The 27,934-nt window shown below is 35.6% G+C and overlaps 1 protein-coding gene across 2 annotated transcripts in view; it reads right to left on the bottom strand.

Moving 5' to 3' along the window:
• Nucleotides 1–27,194, bottom strand: part of LOC145671180 (corticotropin-releasing factor receptor 1-like) — a 1,144,309-nt gene extending 1,117,115 nt beyond the window's left edge. For both annotated transcript variants that reach the window (XM_081740030.1, XM_081740029.1), the window contains exon 1: nucleotides 27,064–27,194. In XM_081740030.1, coding sequence (XP_081596156.1) covers nucleotides 27,064–27,106 — 43 coding nt within the window. In that variant the 5' untranslated portion in view covers nucleotides 27,107–27,194. The remainder of the gene's footprint in view (nucleotides 1–27,063) is intronic.
• Nucleotides 27,195–27,934: the final 740 nt, after the last annotated feature.

Genomic DNA, 27,934 nt, shown 5'->3' on the forward strand with positions numbered 1-27,934 from the left:
ATTTAAACTTATCATTTTACGCAGTTACAGGAAAAAAAACTAAAAGTTAGGAAAACTTGACTTTATTACAAGAAATGAATATAAAATGGAACGTTTGACCGACATTGTGGAACGAAAGTACTCAATTCCTAGTCCATCGTTTTCCCATAGATCTTCCATACGTGTATGCGAGGACCGCAGCACACCGGCAAGAAATAACAAACCCATAACAGCTTTGATTTCTAATCGGTCAGTCTCTTTAGCGTCCCTACACGAGCATAATTTGCTCTATTTGTCCGTATCCAAACATTGGTGTACTCAACAATTTCGTCAATGAGCGAGTCAGGGAAAAGTAGCTTCGAAGTTTCGTATGGGGTTTTCGTTGCCAAAGCTTCACCTTTTAGTGTAGGAAGACGCACTCCTATTCTTTTCGCTCGAATAATATCTTGTCTTCGCACTTTTCCAAGTAAATTAGCATCGTTCATGTGAGCATTCCATTCAGTTTCCTTGTCTTTTCCAATTAACACATTCCGGTTTACTGTTCCATCACTATCATCTTCTTCTATTGCAGTTTCCTCATTAGCAGACATTTATGACTCCGTATCGTGATCACTGTGTTCCAATTCATCTTCGGACTGATCAGGTCCTTCCCCTTCGATGACATCTTCTTGAGCAGGTTCATTACTTCTACTATCATCTTCGTTATTTGCAAACAAATGTCTACGCAAAGTCTCTATACCAGGTTCAGCATTTCTTTCTTCTTCTTGGATTTCTTTTTTAACGCTATCAAGTAAAGAAAGCAAACGATTTCTTTCTTCGTTTTCCATTGTAGCCAAAATATCTTTACCACAAAAATTCTACAAAGTAATAGGTCTATTGACAGATTCAAATTATAATACATTACAAACACACAACACACGGCGACATGAAACGCAAAACAAGACGATTTCAATAAAACAAGTACTTAAAATTTTTGTAAAAACAATGCCGGTGTAGGGCGCGCGGCGTACAAGTGTCCGCACAAAAACTCACACAATAGGGCGCGCGGCGTACAAAAGACAACACTTCTTCCTAAAACGCCTAACCTAGCCAGAGCTGAGCGTCAAACTGGTTCTCTCTCTAAGGGTCAGGTAGAGGGGTAGTGTGGAGTAGATAAGGTGGGGGTGAGCGGCGGGGGTGCCACATTGTGTCTCATACAGTACTAAAAGTATTTGCTGCGGAACTTTGTACACCGTGCGCCCTATTACGGGTTAAGAATTATTTTATTTTATTCTTTTATAACAACAAACTGAAAAGGAAATTCTAATTGATATCTTTTGAAATATCCAGGATATTTCATATCAGAAAGTGCACATTTTGCAACAAGGAATTTACAAATTGAGATATTAAACAATATTCGTAATATTTTTATTTCATACTCCAAATTTGAATTTGCTTCTCAAAAAACACCAACTGTTGGTTTTCTATTTAAAAAATTGAACTCCTGAGAAGTCAAATTGATATTGAAAGTTTAACCTTTTCATTGAAATTATATCGTAATCAAAAGTTCCAGTTCTCTAAAAATTAAACCTTAAAGGAGAGTAAGATAAAGAGGAGGAAGTAGAGTAGTTAAGAACAATTAAAACAGTAAAACGTACAAAAAGCGAAGTTAAATAAAAAAAACTAGTAAGTTTCGAGCTCACCAAGGTTCGGTGATAACTCCTGTCCCATTTAATATTGTAATGAAAGGGTGGGCGGGGAATTTTAAGGAAGAGGCTCATGGCGCATCAAGGAAGAAAGTGGAAAGTAAAATGGAAGAAGAGGAAGGACTCTGAGAAACAAGGGATGGAGTTGGAGCAAGACGGAATAGGCCCTACATGTGTAGCAAGGAAAGAAGTGGTAGGCGAAAACATAATCAAGATAGTGAAAGATTTTAAATATCTAGGAATAACCGTGGATGAGCAAGAGGACGAGAACCAAGTAGTGAGCAGGATTCAGGTAGGACGATCGAACTGGGAAGGAGTCTCAGGAGTATGTTGCGTCAAGAAAATTCCAATTAAACTCAAGGGAAAGGTACAGATCTATAAGGTAGTAGTGAGGCCGCCCATGATACACTCATTAAAAATAGTGGAGCTGGGCAATAAGGATATAACTAGAATGGAAGTGGAGAAATAAGAATAATAAGATGGATCTGTGAGGTAACAAGGAGAGAGGAGATCAGGAACGATCAGGAACGAGAAGTCAAATTCATATTGAAAGTTTAACCTTTTCATTGAAATTATATCGTAATCAAAAGTTCCAGTTCTCTAAAAAATTAAACCTCTAAGGAGAGTAAGATAAAGAGGAGGAAGTAGAGTAGTTAAGAACAATTAAAACAGTAAAACGCACAAAAAGCGAAGTTAAATATATAAAAAAAGGACTAGTAAGTTTCGAGCTCATCAAGGTTCGGTGATAGCTCCTGTCCCATTTGATATTGTAATGGAAGGGTGGGCGGGAAATTTTAAGGAAGAGGCTCATGGCGCATCAAGGAAGAAAGTGGAAAGTAAAATGGAAGAAGAGGAAGGACTCTGAGAAAAAGGGATAGAGTTGGAGCATCAAGGAAAAAGTAACGGTCACGAAGCTGGCAATGAATGAATGGAAATCGAGGTTGAGATGGTTTGGATACGTAGTGAGGATCCATGAAGACTAAATGGAGAGAAACATCATACACGTGGGAGAGGCCCGAGCGCGGGTAAGAGGTAAATCTACAAAAAGATGACGGGATCTAGTGGAGTAGGACCTGATGTTTGATGTCCTAAATGGCTTCAAATAGACCACTGTGGCCATCATAAACAGCGATCCATCTGAGTGGGAAAAGCTGAAAAATACACAGTATACACTACATTTACAACACAGTTAATCCGTCTATTTCTTTTTTTAATTTCCTATGTCTCAAATTAAGATTTAATCTCTTTAGTTCTCTCTGCTGACGCTGGCCTAGTGGTCAGCGCACCCATCGTTTGTGCACGTGTTTTTGGTTGGTTGGATTGGAGTTTAGTACATCTTTCAGCAGTAAGACTATATGTTTTATACGTAAACCTATAGCCTAATGTGAGATCTGAACAACATGAGCTTCCACCCGGTATCAAACCTAGTACATGGAAGACAGGCAGTGTAAGACAAGTGTACTACAGAGATAGGCAAAGTAAACTAAGATCTTTCCAAATGTTTGTTATTACGGTAATTTATGTCGTTTTAAAAAATATAGTAAACACATTAAGTATTAAAAGTTTTCTTGGTATTTACAAAAGTTTGGGTAATTCACTACTTAGTTTCAGCTGCTTCTTTTTTCCATTCACAATATTTCAGATCTACTATTAGAACATTTTATCCCAACTTGCGAATTTTACTACATTATCTTCCTTGATTTATAACTCTTTTAATACAAAATAAACTATTGTTCTGCTTAAAAGATTTGCTACTAGTTTCTGTCAATTCTGTTATAATTTAAAACATTTTATTGAAATGCATAACAGAAAAAAAGATCATCTCTTTTCTAATTACAGACTCCCAGAAGAGTTGTAAAGACTTTCACATAGGAAGTGTAGTAATAGTGATGCTAATTTGAAAGAAATTATATAATAGCCAAGAAAGTCTTTATAAAGTAGTGAAGGTTAATATAATGGTTTGCAAGAGTGTGTTAAGAATCTGCTTCTTAAATAAAATTAAATTGCTTACATGAAGACGAGACAGACTCTTAGGAAAGACAATTATTAATATAGTTTGTTTTCAAGTAGTCAAGAGAAAGTACACATTTTCTTTGAATATAATATTGTCTGGAAAGAAAGTTGAAAAACTTCTATTACGGTAAATTAACATAGGTCTGTTAGTAAATGGAATATTATTAAAGATTATAGTTTTTGTGTCCATATACATATTCCATTTTCTTTCAGAGAGCAATTGCTAAGTACTGTCGAGAAAAAAGTGCAAAACGATGTTAATTTAGTAAATTTATTTAGTTCTTTAGATGTTCAGTTTCTTTTCTGACAATTTTACAAGTTAGATTAGTATCTTCAATTTCAACACAATTCTAAGTTCTTTTCTTTCTTATTCAGTTGTTGAACTCTTAATTCTGCTTCTATTGGAATACTATTTCTTTCTTATTTTTACTTTATTATAGCCCGTCCTTTAAGTTTTTGTAACTTATAAATGATCCTTCTAGCATTCTTTACTTTTATTAAAAATATAAATGTGAAATTTTCTGTAGGAGAGCTTTCTTTTATCTGAAACTGAAATTCTTATCTTTAACTGAAATATCTGTTCTTTTATAAGTTAATGTCACATGATCATGCTCCGAAGCTAAATATGACAGTCGTGATGATAATGAATGAAATGGTGAACGAGAAAATTGTGAGGAAACGGAAGAATCCTGAGAAAACCAATGCAACCTAGGCCACTTGGTGCGATATGAAATCGAACCATGAATCTCATCCACCAGAGATGAGAGCACTACCACTGAGTCTTTTTGTTACGATATGTTTATAATTAGTCACAAAATAAATGTCAATATTTATCATACCAATCTAATGAAATCCATAAAGAATAGGTAATAATAATTTCTTGTAACTATATTTCTCAGTAATAACTGGAGACCGGATGTTAGGCAAAATGCCTATTCCTTAATATCAAAGATATGATCAAAAATAACGTTTTAAAGTTTATATAGGGGGTTATAGTTTCAATTTAAGACAATTTGATTTTGTCTATTTTGCTTATTTCGCCCATTCCTGCCTAAATAATTGCTTCAGTGCCTAATGTTTACTTTTCTATACATATTCTTCAAAATAAGACTTTATTAGAAAAAATATATAATGTAATATTTCAGGGAAGGATTCTGCCTTTTACGAGAAATATAATTGTTGTTTGTAGTAATAAAATGCCGTAAAACCTTCGACTGCTATGTGTACTGATAAAGTGTATAAAATTTGGACTGTTATGTGTAGTGATAAAGTGCTGTATAGAGTGTGAGGAAGTCCTTGCTTACTTTTTTGTCTTCGGAGGACCTGAAAAAATCGTGTGAGGATCTCGCTTTGAAATATCAAGGCAATTTGAATGTTGAAGAATTATGTGTAGAAATTGCAAGTCTTAATGACCAGGCTTTTGTATTTTTGCCGGGCCTCAAGAGGTCCACCCCAAGGAACATACTCGACATGATTACCGGAAATGGCCTTCAAAGTGTCTATCCAAACGTCTCAGTATCTCTTAGAATTTTCTTGCCCTTTCATGCAGAGTGGCAACTTGTGAAAGAAGTTTCAGCAAACTAAAACTCATTAAAACATACTTATGTTCATCCATGGGACAGGAAAGGCTTTTAGATTTGGCAACATTAGTTCATGAAACAAGGTTGCTCAATCAACATCTCATGAAAAAATTATTGAGGACTTTGCATAAAAGAAAGCCAAAAAACTATTTTTGTTAGCGCATGCTACAAAACGAGAAGGAAATTATATAGAATGCCGTTATTAATAGATACTATAAATAAAAGTACTTGTTCTCTCTATTTATTGTTACATATAAATGGATGTGAAACGTGTCTAACTATTTACCTTAAACTTACAGGTCGAAGGTCCACACAGAGTGAAACCAATATACACATGCGAGGAAAATGCAATATATACACGCGAAAAGCCAATATACGTATGAGAAAAGCAGGGGTAAAAGTGGATCTGTAAAGATAGGGGGACGCATGACGTCACACTGTCCCCCTTGTCTATCTTTACCCATTGTATTCTTTTAGAAACAGGGGGGACGCCAGAGATATTTTATGCAAGTGGGAGGACGACATCCCCCTCGTTCCCCCTTACTTTTACCCCTGGAGAAAAGCCAATATATACATGAGAAACTCCAATATTACATGAGAAACTCCAATATTGCATGAGAAAAGCCAATATCACTTGACACAAGTCAATATACATAATTATCAACATATAGATGGAAGGCCCACACATAAAGTGAAGCCAAGCATACAACTGAGAAACTAATATATACACAGGAGGAATCATAAAGTAAGTCAATGAAGAATTTCCTGAGTCAACAGAAGAAGAGGAAGCTACAGATTATGAAGTTAAGGGTTTGTATTTATGGAAAAATGTTTCTAAATATAAAGGTAATCAAGGACGTTCTGTCGCTTTTTCACCCACCACTTTCGAACATCGATATGTCACCTAAGACGCACCTGGAAGATCAAAAATAGTCCCCATCAGCGTCGATGATATTCTGCCAACGTTCTGGAAGACTATGGCTTCCATCGCGGTAGAACTTGGGATCTTGCATCGTTTGGCCTAATCCTCGTTTCGCCTAACCAATTATCTGACACTTTTATGACAGATAAAAGATAAGCTTTATGTCCGCCATTTTAGGCGAAATAAGGATACTCGTTTGGCCTAATCCTCGTTTTGCCTAAAATGGTGGACTATAAAAAAATCGTGGAAATAAAACTGGAGGGAAATTTTTCGAAAAAAATATTCCCTACTATGTGAAGAACTGAGAAATACAAATTAGTTTTCCTATAACTAATTTGTAATAAGATTATTTGCTTTCGGATAAATGTTTCGACAATTGTACAGTTACTTTTCCGTTCCATTTTGAGAATATTAATGCCCCCATAGGATGTATAGTGACTATATTTGAGATGATAGAAACACAAAAAAGTTACACCTGTTATTAATTTTGTTTAAAGGTGAGTGCTGTTCAAAAGTAACTTTTAGTTTGCAGTTTGTTTCCAAATATCTGATATTGTCAGATGGTACTGCTAATCGGTACGTTAAAGGAAATATAGTTTGTGTGTTTTTTCTTATGTAGTTGCAAAAGTTATTTTATTGTAGGTTTTGCTGATCTTTCAGACGATTTCATTCCAGTTTCAACGCTTTTTTGAAACTGTTAATGCATTATAAGAGGTTCGATTGTGATTCTATTGTAATTACAATTCGTATGAAATTTGTAACCATTTCGAGCTATGTCTGACAAAAGATCCCTAAATTTGCTCACAACTTAACAATGGACAATTGTGATCGCAATGAGTGATTTGTGACAAATCGCTCCGCTGACAAATTGCTCTTTAAATCATTCCACAATTCAAACATCTCAATGAGTTACTGACAAAGAAAGAAGAAAAATGTATTTCATTTCTTATTAATACTTTTGAAATTACAACTTTTGAGTTGAATTTCCAGTCGTTTCACGTACTACGGGGAATGTCCCTAGCATAAGTCTCTGAGATGCACAATGAGATTGAAATCCGGGCTTCTCGGTGGTTGTTTCAGCAGGAAGAAGTTGAATGCTCCTTCAAACAGATGATGGCCAACCGGGATTTGTTACGAGGGTGGTTGTCCTGCTGGTACACTCCATTTCCACTCGTATAACAGAAATAAAGATATAGTTTACTCTGGTGATCATACTTCGGATACAATACGGGTGAATAGTAGGTATCAAAGGTCTAAAACATTGCTTACAGAAAAACACTATAAATCAGCATGGTCTCCGTTATCTTGTACAATTTCAACCTGACATGATTTCGTTGGGCTGGCGCCAAATTATAGATCACTATCGGCGTGATGAGATTGAAATCGAGACTTAGCGCACCAGGGTTTAAACTAGCTGTTAAAAAAATGGTTTAAACCAAAAAACGGAAAATGTTCGTAAAAGTGTAAGTGTTTGTAAAATCTTGATGAACACACATTTATGGGTTATCACGTTTCACTCTCGTATATTATTCGTATTATATTCAGACCTAAATTTCCCATTCATTACTCAAAAAGATTATACTACAAAAGCAACTTGTATCTTTTTTATAAGTTTATGAATGCTTCTTTTGTGCTTTTTTATAGTTTGTTATTATTGATATGCAATTTCAATCAAAGAAAAATTCTAAATTTTGTTTCGTTTAATAATGTTTACGATTGATAAAATACATCGAAATGCTGTAGTTTTTTGGGGAGAGGAGGGTTCATACAAATCCCATGAAAGGCATTTATTGAAATCAGAAGTATCTTTGGTATTTATTTATTTATAAATGGATCAGAGCCAAAGTGGACTCAAATAATTAGTATCTTTATTCACTTTTCTTACAGATATGCAAATTAAGTCTATTTCTTCTTCTTCTCGTTGTATTTCTCTACAATTTGAGGTTTCGCACTGTATAGGATTAGTTTAGTAATCTGAATATTTATTGCAACTCTTCGTAAATCATTCGAAATTTTATTCGGCAAAATTTGAAGTGTATGCTTTCATTATTTTTTTTTTATTTTTGGACTAAAAACAAAAAAAAAAGAAAATGAATCTTTAGTTTTACGTTCCACGATTATGCCAGTTAGGCAAAAGGAAACGGTGATGATGAGAAATGAATGAAATGGTGGAATGAAGAAAGTGGGAGGGAACGGGAGAACCCCGAGAAAACCCACGAGCGCGGTGTTTGTCCACCACAAAGTCCAAATGGCGCGAGTTGGGATCAAACCAGGGACCCCAAGCACCGGAGGTGAACGCTCTACTACTGAGTCACCGCGCACCCTGGACTGAAAATGGAGACACTATACGTCTTAACCTAACTGTTCGCGAAACTTTTCTGTGCTTATTTGCTTTTCTTTAATAATTACTAGACAAATGCACGCAAAATCGAAAGAAAACGATACTCGAAGCAGCGATGATCATAATTTTATCAGAGAACACCAAAATTGTCTAGAAAACGTACAAGACACATGAAAAATTGGAAACGAAATGTAGCCAAAAAGACAAGGTGAGTGGACTATCTATGGTTAAAAGTCGTTTGTTTTGTATTTCAGGGTAACTATCTACTTTGAACAGAACATTGTTACCCCCGTGAAGTTAGCGACCAAAAGTTTAATAAATCGATATTTTTTTAGAGTTCTGAGTAGCACCCAAATAGTTCTAGAGTTCTTGCTAGGTTAGACCAATAGTTCTGGGTAAATAAAGATTTTATAGCGAGTTTAAAGTTTCGGTGCTAACTTCACGCAACACCAAAAATCTTAAAATCTCTATATTTTTTTAGAGTTCTGAGAAGCACTCAAAGAGTTCTAGAGTTTTTGCTAGGTTAGACCAATAGTTCTGGGTAAATAAAGATTTTATAGCGATTTTAAAGTTTCGGTGCTAACTTCACGCAACACCAAAAATCTTAACGGGGGTGCTAACTTCACGGGGGTAACATTGTTGGATTAGGTTCTTCTCTAAACGGTCTCTTCAGATTCAGCAGAACCTCTTTCTTAAAATGTCTTGTGTCAATTATCATTCAAAATTAAAACATGCTTCTGGTACAACATGTTAAAAAATTTTGCCACTTATTTACCATTTCTGATTCTCTTTCTGCCACTGTTTTGCTCCTCAAACTCAACATTTGCACATTTTGTTTTGCTATATTTCAAATTCATATATTGGGATAATTGGCAAATTAATATTCACCCTATGTCAGTCCATAAAAGGTTACAAACTCTTCCAAAATATAGTCATTCAGTTTAGAAATGTATACGGATAGGTATAATTAACTCCGCTTGTAGTTACGAAGAGTTTGACGATTGAAAGCAGCTCAAAGCTCACGTTTTACCAAGAAGTTTTTGAGGAATAGAAAACCGAGAAAATGGTGATGCACAAAAGGACGACGGCGATATGGATTTCCATTTAGTAGATGATGATGGAGAGGAGGTTACATAATTCAATTTTTTGCACTTTTGTATCCATTGTTTTCAATTTAGAACAAAATTAATGTAGCATTTATGTATTCATATTCATTTGTGCCAATCTTGTGCAATGTATAGTTGATAATACATCCCCCCTTCAATATTTTAGTAGGCATAATACTGATTTCTGATTCTGACTCCCTTTCTTTTTGATATGTTTTGTATCTTGAGCCTCAACAAAAATGTCCGCTCGTCCAGATGCAAAAGCTATTATTTCCATTTACATACGCAAAACCTGTTAAATCCAAAATATTTTCTTCAATAACGCAATTCATAGACTAGTGTGATTATACAGCTTTCGACAGACCAATACTCACATTATTCTTAATTTTTTAATGTTCTCTAGTTTCTAATGTTATTTTACAATTATGACGTGTTTAAACAGTTTTTCTCGATTTGTCACAAATTTTAAAATGTGAATTTAACGGGTTTTGCTATTCGCCTACTCATATACATTCGTATATATCCATGGTTCTAGTAAATACACAAAGGAGTTTTGGTAATCCTAACTCCTCGTAAATAGTTAATATAATATTAATCTATATATTTTGCATTTCTTAATTCTTTATATACTAGGGAATTTTCTCTTATATAATTTCCCTATAGTTGAATTTCCACGATTTTTTCTTATTGTCCGTCATTTTAGGCGTAACGAGGATTAGGCCAAACGAGGATCCTTTTTTCGCCTAAAATGGCGAACACAAATCTTATCATTTATCTGTCATAAAAGTGTCAGAACGAGGATTAGGCCAAACGTGGCAACACGAGAACTTGGTGAGCAGTAAAGTGAAAAAAGGTATCAAGTGTGTTTTGCACCTCTACAAGGAATTTGAACTGGCGTCCTCTAAGTGACTGCTCAAGGAATTGAACAGGTGATAATTAGACGGGCAATGTTCGGGAGCGTAGTGTTTCCATCCAAGGCGTGGAATGGTGTCCCGGGTCATCCTAGCCACGGGGGATTTGCGTTGTCCTGTAACAGGAGGACCCCCTTGCGATTCAGAAGTGCTGGCTCCAGAGTTTTGAGGTTTTCTTGAACATGGCTCACCGCTGGCAGTACACAGTTGCTTTGATGCTCTGACCAGCTGGTAGCACTTCCGGATGCACGATGCTGTGTGCAGTCCACCAAATACACAGGAGGACCTTCTTGTGGTGCAGTATTGGTTTCAGCTGTTTTGGAACCGGTTCATGAGACGCTAACCAATGATAACGGCCCCGTAGAGCTTAGTACAGGACCCACTTCTCATCACATGTCAACACTGTCCAGAAATGACTCCTTCCTCAGACGAGACAGCAAAGAAACACAGGTGTTGCTCGTCTTGCCTTCTGGCCTGGAGTAAATCACGTGAGACCCATCGACCCAACTTGTATTGCTTCCCACGTTGATGGAGGTGCTGCCGAATGGTTTCTCCACTCACACTGGCTCATGGCACCACTTGGTCATGGGGGCGCGGTGGCTCAATGGTATAGCGTCACCTCCGGTGCTTGGGGTCCCTGGTTCGATCCCAGCTCGCGTCGTGTGAACTTTGTGATGGACAAACACGGTGCTCGTGGATATCCTCGGGGCTTTCTCGTTTCCTCCCACTTTCTTCATTTCACTTATCTCTCATCATCACCGTCTGCTTTAGCCTAACCGGCATAATCGTAGGACGTAAAACAAAGATTTCATTTCATTTTGTAAGTGGTCATTTTTATGAAACTTACTAGCTGTATACTAACTAAACTAAACTACTTGACGTACGGCCCAATTTGTGGGCCTGAGCTGCTCCACGCCATCTGTTAGCGATTGGTGAAACTACGTCCAACCTAGCGACGAAGACGTGGTCAGCGCGACGCGTCGCCCTATCGCTAACCGGCGTATAGTGAGCTTTCTATACTTAATAGCCGTCAAGTCTTTTATTCACGTGACTTCCCAATTTGCCTCACGACGCTGGGTGGACGTCGAAAATTGGAGAAGCACCGGCCGGCAATAGAACCCGGAACCAACGGTATGACCATTAGACTACAGTGTCCCCACTTGCTCTATACTATAAATTTTATTAACGCATATTTATAAATTATAAATTTCTATATCTATCTATCTGAAAGTAGATTGCAGACAGAAGTATAATATACCAACTTTATAAGAACCAAACATCTGTTATAGGAAGAGATCAGAAGGAAGGAAGAATAAGTAAAGGAGTGAGGCAAGAATGTGGACTTTCACCTCTCCTCTTCAACATCTATATAGAAGAGGCTATGAAAAAATTCTTGGATAAAAACGAGAACGACGTAAAAGTAAATGGTCAGGTTTTCAGCACAATAAGATTTGCTGATGACATAGCATTGATTGAGGAGAACGATGAGGACTTGAAGGAAGCACTTTCAAACTTAAACGACAAACTGGAAAAAACATGCAAAATGAATATAATTAAGAAGAAAACGAAAGTGATAAAGTGCACAAGAGCAGGACAGGAAGGGGCAAACATATGGCTAGATAGATACAAAATCGAAGACGTTAAGACGTACCCCCATTTAAGAAATCTAATATTCTCGGACGGAAGAAGTGAAGAAAATGTAAATTCCAGAATAGCACAGGCTAAACAAGCATTCAATAGGAAAAGATGACTACTAACATCAAGAAATGTGCCGCTGGACGTTCGTAAATGATTTATTCAGACACTGGTATGGAGCGTGGCGCTGTACGGATTAGAATCGTGAACATAGGGAAAAGCTGAAATATCCAATCTAGAAGCATTGAAATGTGGTGTTGGCGCAGAATGCTGTGCATATCATGGACCGAAAGGAAAAGGAATGAAGACGTACTAAAGAAAGCTAATGAAGGAAGCTCATGAAAATAATAGGGAAAAGAAGAAACAACATGCTTGGCCATCTTATTCGGCACTCCGATTGGATCACTGTGCTGATAGAAGGAAAGTCAGAAGGAAAACCAGGAAGAGGAGGACAAAGCATAGAATATCTAGATACTGTTACGAGGAAGAGACCTTATCAAAGTATAAAACAGCTCTCCCAAGCGAGGGAAAAGTTTTAAAATTTCCATGTTGCCGACCAACCTATGATTAAAGAGAACAAGAACAAGAAGATCTATATATGTAATTATTATTTTGATTTTTTAAATCCAAACCAGGATTATCATATATGGGTGTCCTTATAATATTTCCTTTCAGCAGTAATACTTCATTATATAGAGGAAAGACTCTTTTTTAGTCTTTTATAGCTAGATAGAGCACTGGACAATCTGTAACTTGGACCAGATGTGTGGAAGAAATGAAAAACTCAAGGGGGAGATTTGTTAGTGTACTTTTCGTTTAAAAAATAACGCCTTTTCTTTATCTTATCTGGAGAACATTTTCGTTTACGCATTCTGTTACGCGCTTTCAGAATCATATATAAACGATGCCTGTCGTTAACACTGGGTTGTATTTTCAATACCGATAGACTACATGGCTGGTTTGGGTACAAAACCTCGCCTCCCAAAACCTCGCGGCCCAAAATCTCGCCGAGCCGAAACCTCGCCTGGGCAAAACCTCACCGCCCAAAACCTTGCGGGACAAAATCTCGCCTTGCCAAAACCCCGCCTGGCCAAAACCTTGCGGGCCAAAACCTCGCCTTGCCAAAACCTCGCGCCCCAAAGTATCGCCATACCCAAAATCTCGCCTGACCAAAACCTCGTTGTAATGATCTCGCGACACATAATCTCGCCTGGTATAAATTAAGCGAGACGTAGTGTCGCCTGGGAACAAATGTCGTCAGGATAAAATCTCTTCACGGCGATTTCTTCAATGTAGAATCTATATATTACTATATGTATATATTTAGTAATAACATATAATTATTTTAACAAAAGAGACACTGACCAAAGCTTAATACTTTACTTTATTTTAAATTATAAACTAAAATGACTATGTTACATTATACCTCTTGAACCATACTACTGATCTCAATCAAATTTTCAACATAGATGGGGTTCGAGCCTAGGATGTCTTTTATAATTTCACTTTGTCGGCACAACAAAAGGGAGGGGGATATATATATATATATATATATATATATATATATATATATATATATATATATATATTGGCCCACGAGGTTTTGGCGGCGAGGTTTTGGCCACGCGATGTTTTGTGTGGCGAGGTTTTGGCCCGGCGAGATTTTGTCCCGCGAGGTTTTAAGCGGCGAGATTTTGGCCACACGAGATTTTGGTCGGCGAGGTTTTGCCCACGGGAGGTTTTGGCCGGCGATGTTTCGGCCGCGAAATTTTGTCCGTATCCCTACATGGCTATGAAAGACTGGTGGCCCTAGATCACTTGGATCAACTACTTTTCTCTAACAAGTCCGTAGTGAGGACTTTCTTTTTCCTTTATTTTATTATTATTATTATTATTATTATTATTATTATTATTATTATTATTATTGTCAGGGCTATGACATAAACGGCTGGCTGGTAAGATCGTGTAACGAGAAGACCAGGGGTCTGAATTAGGACCTACAGTTAGGAAATTGAGATATTTTCTTCGTGTTCTAGTAGGAGACTTTGGTTGTAGTCTCGCGTGATTATAGTTTATTTAATTTCCCCCCGATAGTAGTTAGTTTTTACAGTTTTAGTTAGGACTTGTATAAAGTACAGTTTTTTTTACCTATGTTAAGTCTTTCATATGTATAGCAACGAACTCAATGGGATTTGGGTTCGATTTTCCTGAAGAACGTGACTAGTTTATCTAGGTCCTTTTCTTATATTTATTTAGTGTGGTCTGTATACGACACTTCATTCTTGTTTGCAGCTTCTAACCCTGTGTTAGAGATTGCCCCTTGTAAAAGGGTCAAAATTTCTTGTCTCGTTACTGAGAGAGACAGCGAGTTAGCGAATGGCCTACTGTTCGAGTCATTTTATTGTGTGTTATTACTGACAGACTGCGATTTAGTGACCGGCTTTTCTACTTGCTATTCGAGCTTTTCTTTCTCGTTACTGATAAGTAAACCTTACGTTTGGGTGAATCGAGTTGCTGACTGAGACACATATGAGAAAGTAGTACTAAATGTGGTCAGTATTTCAGTGAAGTTGTAGGAGCGATGCTCCAGGGGCTTAGGAGATACAGCTACCAGAACATCACATGGAAGTACAGAATAGTCTTCATACAGTTGGAGGTAAAAGCTCTGTAAGACCTCTTGTAACGACAAAAGGTGAATAACAATTATATGGGTACATATTAGGACTAGGGGGAAGTCATATAGTAAGGGTATACCTGACGGCGGCCATCTTGAAATCCGCCATTTTGAATTAAGGTTAAGTTTTTAAAATAGCAATAGGGTCATGTGATACCTGATTTAAGGCGCAAATTTAATCAGAAGAACAATGGTGACGTTAACTTTGATTAACGCGCAATTGGTAAAAAGTTAAAGGGAAATTAAATATTGTTGCAGCATATGTATTAGTCCTTTACCCCACCTTGTAAATTTTGTGTTAATGATAATAATTTTGTGTTAACGGCAAATGTGTCAAGTGTAACTCGATTGCCTTTGTCAGGTGTGCTCACTGTGAGCAGAGCATTTGTGCAAGTCATGCACTCTTTTCTGAAATACATATCGATTATACTAATTGAGGATTTTCCAGGAAGAAAGATCCAAGTTCAATTATGACTCAATTCCACTTTGGTCATTTTTCCTTAAATTAGCAACTTGTTTATGCGATAACAAATGCTGGTTAAAGATAAAGCAAAAATAGTTATACCGTTGGATTCATGGTAAAATTTGCTATTAATAAGGTGTCAATGTTATGCATTTTGTTTAAATCTTTTATCTGATTCAAAATGGCAGATTTGAACATGGCCGCCATCAAGGCAACTCTTACCATAGAACTAATATTTATTCACTTGCTTTTTATTTAATTATTACCATTAACACAAATTTACTCGGTGAGGTAAAGGACTAATACATATGCTGCAACAATATTTAATTTCCCTGTAACGTTTTACCAATTGCGCGTAAATCAAAATTAACGTCACCATTGTTCTTCTGATTAAATTTGCGCCTTAAATCAGGTATCACATGACCCTATTTCTATTATAAAAACTTAACCTTAATTCAAAATGGCGGATTTCAAGATGGCCGCCGTCAGGTATACCCTTACTATATGACTTCCCCCTAGTCCTAATATGTAACAATATAATTGTTATTCACCTTTTGTCGTTACAAGAGGTCTTACAGAGCTTTTACCTCCAACTGTATGAAGACTATTCTGTATTTCCATGTGATGTTCTGGTAGCTGTATCTCCTAAGCCCCTGGAGCTTCGCACCTACAACTTCACTGAAATACTGACCACATTTAGTACTACTTTCTCATATGTGTCTCAGTCAGCAACTCGATTCACCCAAAGGTAAGGTTTACTAGTGAGCGACTGAGTTGGGTACGGGTTAACATTCGGGCCATTTTCTTATCTTTTAAAGAGAAATAATATTTAACCTCGCTTGAAACCTGTTGTATAGTTATGCCTTGAGACCCCTATCACAAGAGTTCCTATTCGTTTTGTGTTTTGTTAGGTGGGCCAAGCACTTATTTGGGCTTATTTATTTAATGAAAGAAGTGTTTTCTTTAATATAATTCCAAGTTAAGCAGATTGGAAGTGAGAACAGCAAAACACTTAAGTGTCTTCACTACAGCGAAATTAAACTACCGCTAATTTTAGAGTTTTTCTGTAATATCTTCAAAAGAAAACAAAATATTCGAAAAGCCGAAAGGTAGTGAACTAGACAATACGATTTTGCATCTGATCCCGTTCTCACAACTCATCTATCTGCTTCCGATTTGCAACTGTAGATAGATTTAGCATTCTTTGCGTGTTCTGTAAATAGTGCATATCAAAAGTAAGTCATATGTGTCCTTTTGTAAATGGAGATAAATATAATCTGCTCCTTGATATAAAATTAACAAGAGAAGGATGAAGAAAATTAACTGTGCTCCGATCATGTATACCATTATGCTAAAGCAGACTTTTGTAACTTAAACAAGGGAAAAATGAAATCTTTCGAGTTTTATGTCCCACGGTTATGCCGGTTAGGCTAAAGGAGACGGTGGATTATGAGAAATGAATGAAATGGTGGAATGAAGAAAGTGGGAGGAAACGGGAGAACCCCGAGAAAAACAACGCACACGGTGTTTGTCCACCACAAATTTCACTTGGAGGGGGCTGGGATCGAATCCGGGACTCCAAGCACCAGAGGTAACCTAAACAAGGGGTTACAGAGAAAAAATTGGAATAGACTAATTATAGACAAGAATATTAATAAAGCTTTAGATTATTTCTATAATATTTTCAACAATATTGTTGATACATATGTTCCAAAGAGAACGTTACGTAAGAAACATTCATATCTATGCTGGTTTACTACAGAAATAATTAATACTTTAAAAGAGAAAGAATATAAAAAACGAAAAATGCATTCAGATTATAATCTAAACAAATTTAATGAATTGCGTAGAAAATTAAAAAGTATTATGGATAAGGCACATAAATCGTATATTTTTCAAACAAAAAATACGATACGAGAGAAATCCGAAAAGCTTTTGGAACTTTATCAACAACGAAAAAAAAAAATAAATTAGCAACTAGTCATATGACCTATCAAAAACAACCTCTAGATTCCAACAATTGTATTGCCAATGGTTTTGCTGAATTCTTTAAAAGTGTCTATTCTCAAGATCCAGCGAATTATAATATAACCGATTCGGTTAATTTGGAGGTATCCCAATGCTTGAATATAAATTTTGTTACTGAAGAGGATTATGTAAAAGCAATTAGAAAGTTACAACCATCAAAATCCTCAGGACCTGATTTAATACCAGTTTATATATTCAAAGGCTGTGGCGAAGTATTGATGAAACCATTGTGTTATATTTATAATCTTATATTAAGAACACAAGTTTTCCCTGAAACTTGGAAGATTAGCAAATCCATCCAATCCACAAAAAAGGTAATCCATCTGAAGTTAAAAACTGTAGACCGATATCATTAATTTCTGCTCCGTCTAAAATATTTGAACAGATTCTTTATACTAAAATATATAATCATGTGAAATTTATTTATCTATAGATCAGAATGGATTTTATCCCAGGAGATCTACAGTAACTAACTTAATTTAGTTAGTACCTCTCTGATTAACTTCACAGCAAGAATAATGTAGATGCCATCTATACAGATTTCGTTAAAGCTTTTGATAAATTAGATCATGATATATTGCTTAAAAAGTTATCAGCTTTTGGTTTATCAGATAACCTTTTAATATGAATTTCATCATACTTAAAAGGCCGTAAAAATTTGTGATATTTAATCAAGTCATTTCCCAATTGTACGAAGTTAATTCTGGCATACCTCAAGGATGGAACCTTGGACCTCTGGTCTGTTTATTAATGACCTGCCGACAGTAATAAAACATTCTAATTGTTTAATGTTTGCGGAGGATATGGAATTGTATAAGGAAATAAAGATTCACAATGATTCACAAAGATTCACAATTAGTGGAGGATTTGGATGAGTGTTATAGGTGGAGCATTCTAAATAAACTACATTTTAATGTGAAGAAGTGCTTAGTTATAACTTTTTCTAGAAAACATAATCCACTTCGTTTTGAGTATACGCTGAATAAAGAAGCTATTCAAAGAGTTAAATAAGTAAATGATCTGGGAATAAGGTTAGACAATAAATTGTGTTTTAATACAAACACTTTAAAAGTAATAAATAACGGATACAAATCATTGGGATTTTTAATCAGAAAATACAAAGAAATATACATTTTTTCTATAAGTCTGTAAGTGGAATAATCAATAATCCAGAGTTTCTCAAATTATTGTATTTTAATATCAACAACAAGTTTCTACGAATGAGACCCCGTTTTGCTGTGAAAGATCACAGTCAGAAGCTCATTCAAATTCTCCTGTAATTAGATTATGTAAAAGATATAATAATGTTATAAAAATGAATACAGATGTACATTTTGCGATGCCTTTTTTCATGTATATGAATATAGTAAAGAAAATTATCAAATTTGGTCGAGTTGAATGAAACAAATAGAATATTGACTCTGTAATTCTTGAATAGATAATGTTATTGTTTTATAATGAAATGTCCTGGTGGAGAATTTCTGGTTGTTCCAAGAGAAATAAACAATATGATAACTGTTTTTTTTTTTTTTTTTTTAGGTTTTAAATTTATATGAATTTTTGCGTACTCTGTTCCAGACTCGCCAGTTAATCATTATGATTTCATTTAGTTTTAGTATAGCTTAACACATTCTCTGTTTTTCTTAGAAATACTCTATGCATATGTATGTGTATTTGTATGTTCGTGTATGCGTATGTATGTATGTATATGTACTTATATGTATCAATTTGTGTTTGTGAATATATATATATATATATATATATTGTGTGTGTGTGTGTGTATGCACATGTGTATGTATGTATGTGCATATGTATGTGTGTATGTATATTACTGTTTTGGATTATAAAATCCCATGTTAATGGAGCTAGTATGTGAAGAAAGTATGTAATTCTCTCTTTTTCTTTTCTCTTATTGTAACTTTCATTTACTTACTTTGTTAGAATCTATATACTTTTCTTCTATTTGCGAAATTTTTATATTTTACTGTTTGTAAGCCTATTGTAATTGCAGCTTATGCCCTGTAATAGTTGCAAAATAAATAAATAAATAAATAAATAAATAAATAAACTCTGACGAACAGTTTTGTTTGCATTTCCTTAAATCTCCAACAGTTTTTGCCCATTATGCTATCTTTAGAAATGGAAGAGCTATAAACAGTAATATTAGTTTCTTAAAATAAAATTCCCTGAACTCGGGAAGACGATTCGTTAAGTCCTTACACTTTTTAAAAGAAATTTAATTATTAACATAAAATAAATTTTTATCTTGATGTATAGAGGAAAAGGGATCCATCAGGTAAAACCTCAGAGGAATTTCAGTAACCTTCCTGTGCTTCATACGATTCTTGGACAAGTAAAATGATCAACAGGTAGTCAGTGCGTTCCATACATGAATTGCCTTTCTTCCGTAATTCAGTTGAATATTCCTAGAATGCGAGTAAACTACTTGGTATTCACCTATCATGATATGCGCCTTTGTCAAGAGATTCATTAAGAAGACATCTTTGTTCTCAGTAGGCTGGGAAAGCGCTCTCCTTATAGACTGGTGTCTTATCTCTTTAAACAACCCAGAATAAAGTACTGAAAACGAAATTCAAGTATCTTACGTTTTAATTTCCAGTAATTAGCAGTAGAAAGACCCTCCGGAGAAGGATAATGGGATACTGTGAGGAATAATTACGAACACAATGTGTTACGGGATACTTGCACATGCCTCTATATTGAATGTTACTTGTCAGGATTAATTCTGTACAAGCAAATCAAGCTGGATAATGAATTCTAGGAATCTCTTGTATGTTCTCTTTAGTTCGAATCTTTGATAATGATAATAGGAATCTCGAGGCTTAGCTGGATCACAATGGAACGTAAGCTAGTATGTGGATTATGGAAGTCTCGTACAATTAATATCTCAATTAGTATACAGTGAATTTATATTTGGCCCGTTATGAAGATGCTTAAGCCTAACTAGGTAGTAGGGAACGTATTCTATTGGATAACAAGTTTTCTCAGATAGTGAGTGCAGGATAATAATTGTGACACTGTTACAGTTTATACATTCAGTTTGCTACCATTCATTTAGTTAATTATCAATCTAATATTTGGACATATTTAATTATTATTTTGTCATATTATCTACTATGCCAATTTCCACAATGGGCACCGAGTTATACCTCTGGTAATGGAAACTCTCGTATCGAGTAGAAGTATAATTTTCTACAGTGTCAGCGCCGGAACGTTTTAAGTGAATCTTACATTCCGATTCCGCATTTTGGGGCAGGAGGCGATTTGTCACTTGTAACGGGTCGCCTTGAGGACACCCCCCGGCTCGCGACTCAATGGACTCGTCCCAAGATGATGACGACTAACGAGAAGCAAGGGAGAGTAAAAGAAACTGAAAAAAAGGAAATACAAATACAATATATTATTATGTTGTTTAAATCAAGCTAAATTTAACTTATATATATATATTTATTTCCTTGTATCTTTGTTAGTTTTTTTTAAAAAGAAAAAAAGAAAGAAGGAAAGAGTAGGAGTGCGCGAAAAATAGAGTCAATATGGAAATCATTCAAACTTGCTAGCGCGTCACGTGAGGGTACGTAGTTTCGTGGTATGTGGTTGCCTTCAGCCCGCATACTCTTTCGTGATTCACCAACCGAGACAGATCGTAAATTCGTAGTTTCTTCGGACAGGATGGAACGTGGTTTCGTAGCTGTAGTTTGTCAGCCAACATGGATTATTAGTTCACGATTGCATGAGTGGTGACGGTTGTGGAACGAAACGTGTACAAGTTTTTTGCATGGTGTCGTTGTTTGTGTCAGAGTTTAGCTGTGAAGTTAGACTGGGCCAATGAATGTATTGGGCATTACGGCAAAGAGAGTGAAAAGTGTGGAAAAAAGTGCTTGGTGATATTAGTATAATCACAGTTTCTCAGAAGCTAATATTTCTGTTATTTTTCATTCTTGTTTTAAGCCGAAAGATAATAGAAGTATTGGAGTCGAGGCAGGAATTGAACGGGGGACCAAAAGGAGGTCAACTTGTGCCCGTTTAGACCTATATGTTACGAGTTTGTTCAAATAGCCAGTGTAATCTTTTTGATTACTATAACCATAGTTGTCTGGTTATTTGTGGAGCATTTTTGCCCCAAAGGACGAACTCTACACATTTTTGGTGGGACGTTAATTTGTGAAAAGAAATGTAAGAACTGAGAAACTGTAGTTACTTGCTCTAATGATTATTTTTAATGCAGGAAGCTTTACTCTTGTTAAGCTCTACTGTTTTTGCAAGTAACTGTTTGCACACTGAAACTAAGTTTAGTTTGGATTTGGCGAGAGAGTTTGAAAAAGGGTTTTTAGACCAAGTGCCGTTTGACCAATATATTTATTCGCTTCGAGTTACATCTCAGTCAGACAACGAAGCCAATCCTGTTACCGTGATACCACAAGATAAGGTAATAAGAAGAAAGAAAATTTGGGTGAGTGAATTTTTGATTTAAGTAGTATATGGGTCACTTTGTGAACAATTGCAGATTGGTTGTGGTTAAGGTCGTTTCCGCTTTGGTTAGGACGCTATTATCATTAGTATTGAATTGCCACTATAGGGATCTGTTTCTTAATCTAGTTAAATCCTCCCCAGATTGTAATTTAGAAATTAGTGGAATGATAATCCGGGAGTATAGTTCCAAATAATTACGAAGAATATTAAGAGAACCGAAATTATTTCCTTGTGGATATGTTTATAACCTTACAGCGTGATTTTGAATCGTTGACACGTTCATATTGCATTCATTCTTAATGAATGATTTCCATTAAGATTCTATATCGAACCATTGAGAGTAAATAATTGGGTTTTTGATAAGAATCGAATACTGAAGGTTTATTGTGCGATATTTTTGTGCATATTTAAGATTAGTAATTGTGGAATTAACATATATTACGTTATTATCATTTTGAGTTGGTACAGTCACAGTAAATATAATAGGACTAGGTGCAACTTTAGTAAAGAGTATTATAATTCAATTAGGTAGTTTTTTCTATAGAATTTGAAAGAATAATTGAGATATTACTTTTAACCGAATTAATTGAAGAATCATTGAATTATTGAATTGGATTTTCAGTTTTGTACAGTCGGTGACAAAAGTTAATGAAACGAATATTTACTAGTAAACGTTGAAATTTGCTTACAACATTGAAAGTTGATATTCGAGACTGATTAACTTCAGATTTATTATTATTAAATATTTTGTTAATATTTGAGAAATTACCTTCAGACATTATTTTATATTCAAGCGAATTTGGATTTAAATTGAAATATTGAGATTGTTGTTTGATATTACGATTACATTAACAGTTAATATAATTGAATTAAATTATTATAAATTTTTGAATTGGATTTCTCACATATTTCTACGCGAAATATTAATATCTATATACATTTATTTTTTTTATTATTATTGTTGTTATTGCTGATTTGTGCATTTATATTAATCTAACGTATTAGTATATATGCACAACCAACGCTTTGAAATAAATATTGTTATTGAAAAATTGAAATCTGGTTGTTCAATTATTTATGTTTATTTGCATATCCTATTTATTGGTATTTGTCATTAACATATTCACAAGGAATTGCAATCCGTCTAGTCTGATAAAACTGCTTTGGGTTTATGTGTCTGTTCGGCCAAGACTCTTCTTTCAGGTTTGCTTCTCGAATTTAAATCGATTGTTGAATTTTTTTTTCCTAGTAGAGACTCTCGATTTGGATTCGTGTGGCGTGACTAGAGGGAAAGGGTCGTTTCACACTGCAAGGTACTAAATTCCACGGTATAGTTTCAGCCCGGCGGAGATCAATTTTGGAAACGCTGGAAGGCAGAGAGGGTAAGATCCAAGCCATGACTACCTCAGATTACTGCTGAAGTACAATATGCACTGCTAAATCCAACAGGTCGTGCAGGCCACCCAGCTAGAAGTGGTACAACTCCTCCTATCCGAAAGAATGTCCTTCCTTGTTGATGGGGCCACGGCTACGGTGGCTCAGTGGTAGAGTGTTCACCTACGGTGCGTGGGTTACCTGGTTTGATCCCAGCTAGTGCCGCGTGAACTTTGTGGTAGAGAAACACCGTGTGCGTGGGTTTCCTCTTGGTTCTCCCGTTTTCTCCTACTTCGTTCATTTCACCATTTCATTAATTTCTCAACATCATAATCTCCTTTAGCGTAGCCGACATAACTGTGGGACGTAAAACTGAAAGATTTATTTAATTTTTCCTTGTTGATATCTTACTCTGTAAATGAAGAGAGACTAAGTGACTTCACAGACTTGAGATATTTACTTATACTCTTTCCACATATAGTAATCATCATGATACTTAGTAACCGATCGTAATGATAATTTCGTACTCACCCAAATAGCACAGATCGTTGGCCCTCCGTTGGGGAATGATAAATCCGTTGGAAAATTGTTGGGTCAGCGTTGACCCAACGTCTATGCTACTTGCACAGTCCGATTGTCAAGTGAGACATCAAGTATTTAAATAATTTCTACTTCCTTTCATTCACCAAATCATTTTGCGCAATTAAAGTTTGTACAATAGGTTTCGTAAGATTCAGTGTTTCCATCTGGTTACATCGTACGGATAATGAACAATAATGTAAAAGCTGTGCGTACGTGGACATGTTCCAGGTAACTCTTCCCTTTACTCTACTGGCTTTCTAACTGGCTGGCATACTTGTTGCCATTAAGGCGAATGCTATGAAGCTATCAATGCCTAACTAGGGAAGTACTAGAAGTGGTACACGGGTATCTGCATGTGTTATATATCGTTTGAAAAGTCACACCAAGTATACCTCACATGTGAAATATCTCGCTTTAATGGGGCCTGTAGGGGGTGTGGCGAACATTTAAGGATCAGAACAAGACACTCTCCGAAATACCAGAAACCGTGAACAAAATAGGAAGTTATAAAGTAATTGTTTTGAGACGTTGTATATATAGGTTTAAAAGGTAGCTGAATACGAATCTGACATCAAATGTTTACAAATCAAAATGGCGTATCTAACATGGCAGGCACAAATTACAAAACAACAAGCTATGGATCTGAAATGGGGTATACATTATAGAGATATTCAACGTTGCTGTGTATGAATAGGATACCAAAAGTACCTACCTGCTTTCAGTTCCATAGCGGTTTTTTGCATTTTGTGCGCCATGTTTTATCAGCCATTTTGAATTTTACAGAGGTTTTCGTGATCGCTGAGTACGAATTCAGTGTTAAAAGTGCAAAATGCAATATGACGGACACAATCTGGCGGATGAAAAGTGCAAGAAATTTGTACAGAACCGAAATATCTTATTCTTACACATGTAGTAGAAAAATACCTATAGCACATAAGTGGACAAGTAGGGACAGTCATGTTTTACAATAAACAGGGAACATGTTTTGCTATACAACCATGCCAAAATTGAGGCACGGAATGCAGGACAGGTTTTGTAGCGCACATGAAAGTTTGATGATATGAACAAATTGCAATTATAGACAATAATTATTTTACTACCAAATCCCTTCCAGTATTAAGACCCAAAGCACTCAGTATTGAGACCTGAAGTAGTAATAAATTACAACTGTTTTAAGTTTTGGTAAAGTGTTGCGAGTTGTGACAACGTAACATCCTGAATAGATTTCAGAAAACTCGCTATCTAATATAATTTTGTCTATGGAGATAAACTGTTGAAATCGATTATTTTATCCACTTCCGGTTTGAATAGAGGGTTAAATAGGTAGACGGAACCTATTCTTAGGATATGCATCAATTGCAAAATAATAAAAAAAAGAAAACGCATCTCGATATCTCTCTACCATTTTTGTTCTATAAAAATCAATTGAAACCGAAAGTAGTAGCATATTTCAATCTCTTCCGGTTTTGAGAGAATATTCAAGATAGTGATTATACGTTGCCTTGAGATGCTGAATCTCGTACAAAAAAGGTTTTCCGCTATCTTCTCTAGTTTTGTTCTTTGGCGATAAAGGTTAAAACCGAAAATGGCTAATTTAAACCACTTCTGGTTTGAAGAGGGAGTTAATGGAGAAGATGAAACCCATTCTTGGGACGTTGAATCGATTTCAGAAAACCCTAAGTCGATATATTTGACTGTTTCTGCTCTGTAAAAATCAGTGTCGAAACCCTAAGTAGTAGCATTTTTTTAACCACTTCAGAATAGTCATTGTATATTGCCTTGAGATGCTCAATCTTAGGAGAGAAGGAACCGGGAGTAGTAGCATATTTCAATCCCTTTCGGTTTTGGTAGATTGTTCAGGATAGTAATCATACCTTGCCTTGAGATGCTAAATCCTGTACAAAAAAAAAAAGCTTCTCGCTATGTTGTAGCATTTGATTTTTTCAAGGATAAACCTTAAAACCAAAAATTGCTAATTTGAACCATTTCTGGTTTAATTAGAGGATTAATGGAGAAAATGGAAGCTAGTATTGGGATGCTAAATCGATTTAGGAAATCGCATCTCAATTTTTTTCAGCTTTTGCTCTGTAGTAATCAGTATTGAATCCCAAAGTAGTAGCATTTTTTCAACCACTTCAGATTTTGGTAGTATTCAGAATAGTTATTGTACGTTGCCTTGAAATGCTGAATCTTTGCAGAAAAGCAGTTTCTTGCTTTCTTATACCCTTTTCGTTTTATGGTGATAATTGCTGAAAGCGGAAATGATTAATTTGAACCACTTCTGGTTTGAGTAGAAACTTAGAATAGGACATGAAACATATCCTTGAGACACTGAATTGATTGCAAAATACCACATCTCGATATCTCCAACTGTTTGTGCTAAGTTACTTGTCCACAGACAGATGGACGGACAAAACCGTTCTATAAACGTTAATTCACACATAGTCTACAGCTCCTGTTCCTGCCGTGCTTAACGAAATTCCTTTTCAGACTGTAACATTGAAAATTCATTGGTATTGTTCTTTCTTAATTCACATATGGCGTACTGTGCCCGTGCCATTTACACTACGTAAACCGATTGGCCACCTTAAAGAGGAACTACCCCGGTCGCAATTCGACGGTCGTAATGCTTCTGCTTTTCTCGGAATATTCGAAAAGGCACGAAATTGACTCATTGCAATCCATTTTGAGAAATGGTATCGAAAGCAGTAGCGGGACGGCATGGCATGGCATGGCATGGTATGGTATGGAATGGAATAGTATGTATGAACGTTCAAGGCCGTGACACAGACGGACGGACGGAGCATGGCAGGAGGTCGGAAATGACAACACTCTATGTCAATCTGCCTTAATACTTCGGGCACATACGCATAACATAGTTTGGACGTCTCGTAAAATAAAGAAGACATCATTGCAGTACAATGAATCAAGAACAAAGTAAAATACTACAATAGACAAGAGTAAATACTACATTCACTGAAGACTTGTAGAGAAAACTACAACTTCGTTTTTCATGGTTCTAGTTTCTTAGGTTCTTTATGCATATATTTCTATCATTTAAAGTTTATCGTGAATCTATTCCCAATACAGTAAAATAAGAAAGTACGTACATTATTTGCGGATATTACAAAAGTTGTTACTCGAGCATATCATATCTAAGTGAAAATATACTTGGACTCGAAAAGGCGATTTATAAGATTAGCTTCTTCAGATCTGGATATATGTGTATACGTTTAAACAACGCAATTAAATTAAGTAAAAAATCATGTAGCAACTTACCTTCGGCTTCCACTCCTACTGGTACTGATATATAATTTTTCATTACAACATGACAGGGCAATTTGATAGTTTGACCTGCTGCTGTAGTTGGCCAACAGTATAGCCCGTCCCATGTTGCATTGCAGAATAAACCTGCAAAGGGAAAAAAATAACACATTTACTATTTATTTTAAAAACAAAACAAGTAACACTATTTTTACCAAAATATAGAATCTTGTTACTATTAGAATACTGAAATTCATCTTAACGTTAGCAAATTTAATGTAGAAGACGCCAGAAAAAACAGGCGCAAGATGTGATGGACCTTTGAAATATTGTCCTCGGTAACCAGTGGCGTTATTTTGTGTATATCTCGGGGTTCCTTCAGATATACGTATGTGTCGTGTTATAAAGTCGCCAATGCAAGGATAAAAAAAGACCTCAATTTAAGGCGCCTGCTCTCCGAGAATCAACGCCAGTGGCGGTAACACACAACAACACCTATTAGCAAATAAATAAATTGATGTATAGACTACACGATTTCTGCTGCCGTAATTACTAACTTGCAATTTGCTTCGAAGTGACATGTGTTAATTTCAAACGTTATATACTATTCCTTTTAAACATGAAAATGACAAAAAATAAAATTTCTTTACTTTCTCTATTTTTTATTTATTCTGTGACAGACAGGGTGCGAATTACCGAGGGATGAGAAAGATTATCGGGATTCTCCGGGATTCTTTCTTCTCATCAAGTAATGTTTAGAGGAAGAAAATTATTTGAGTACGTTGTGAAATTTCACTGTCTTTTCTTAATATTTTGTGTAATTTTAATTTGCTAATTATATTACGTAATGGCAAATACAAATTATAGAGGTTGATTCATCTATATT

This window comes from Thermobia domestica, chromosome 15 (assembly GCF_964235325.1).
Source record: "Thermobia domestica chromosome 15, izTheDome1.hap1.1, whole genome shotgun sequence".
NCBI classification, from domain to species: Eukaryota; Metazoa; Arthropoda; class Insecta; order Zygentoma; family Lepismatidae; genus Thermobia; species Thermobia domestica.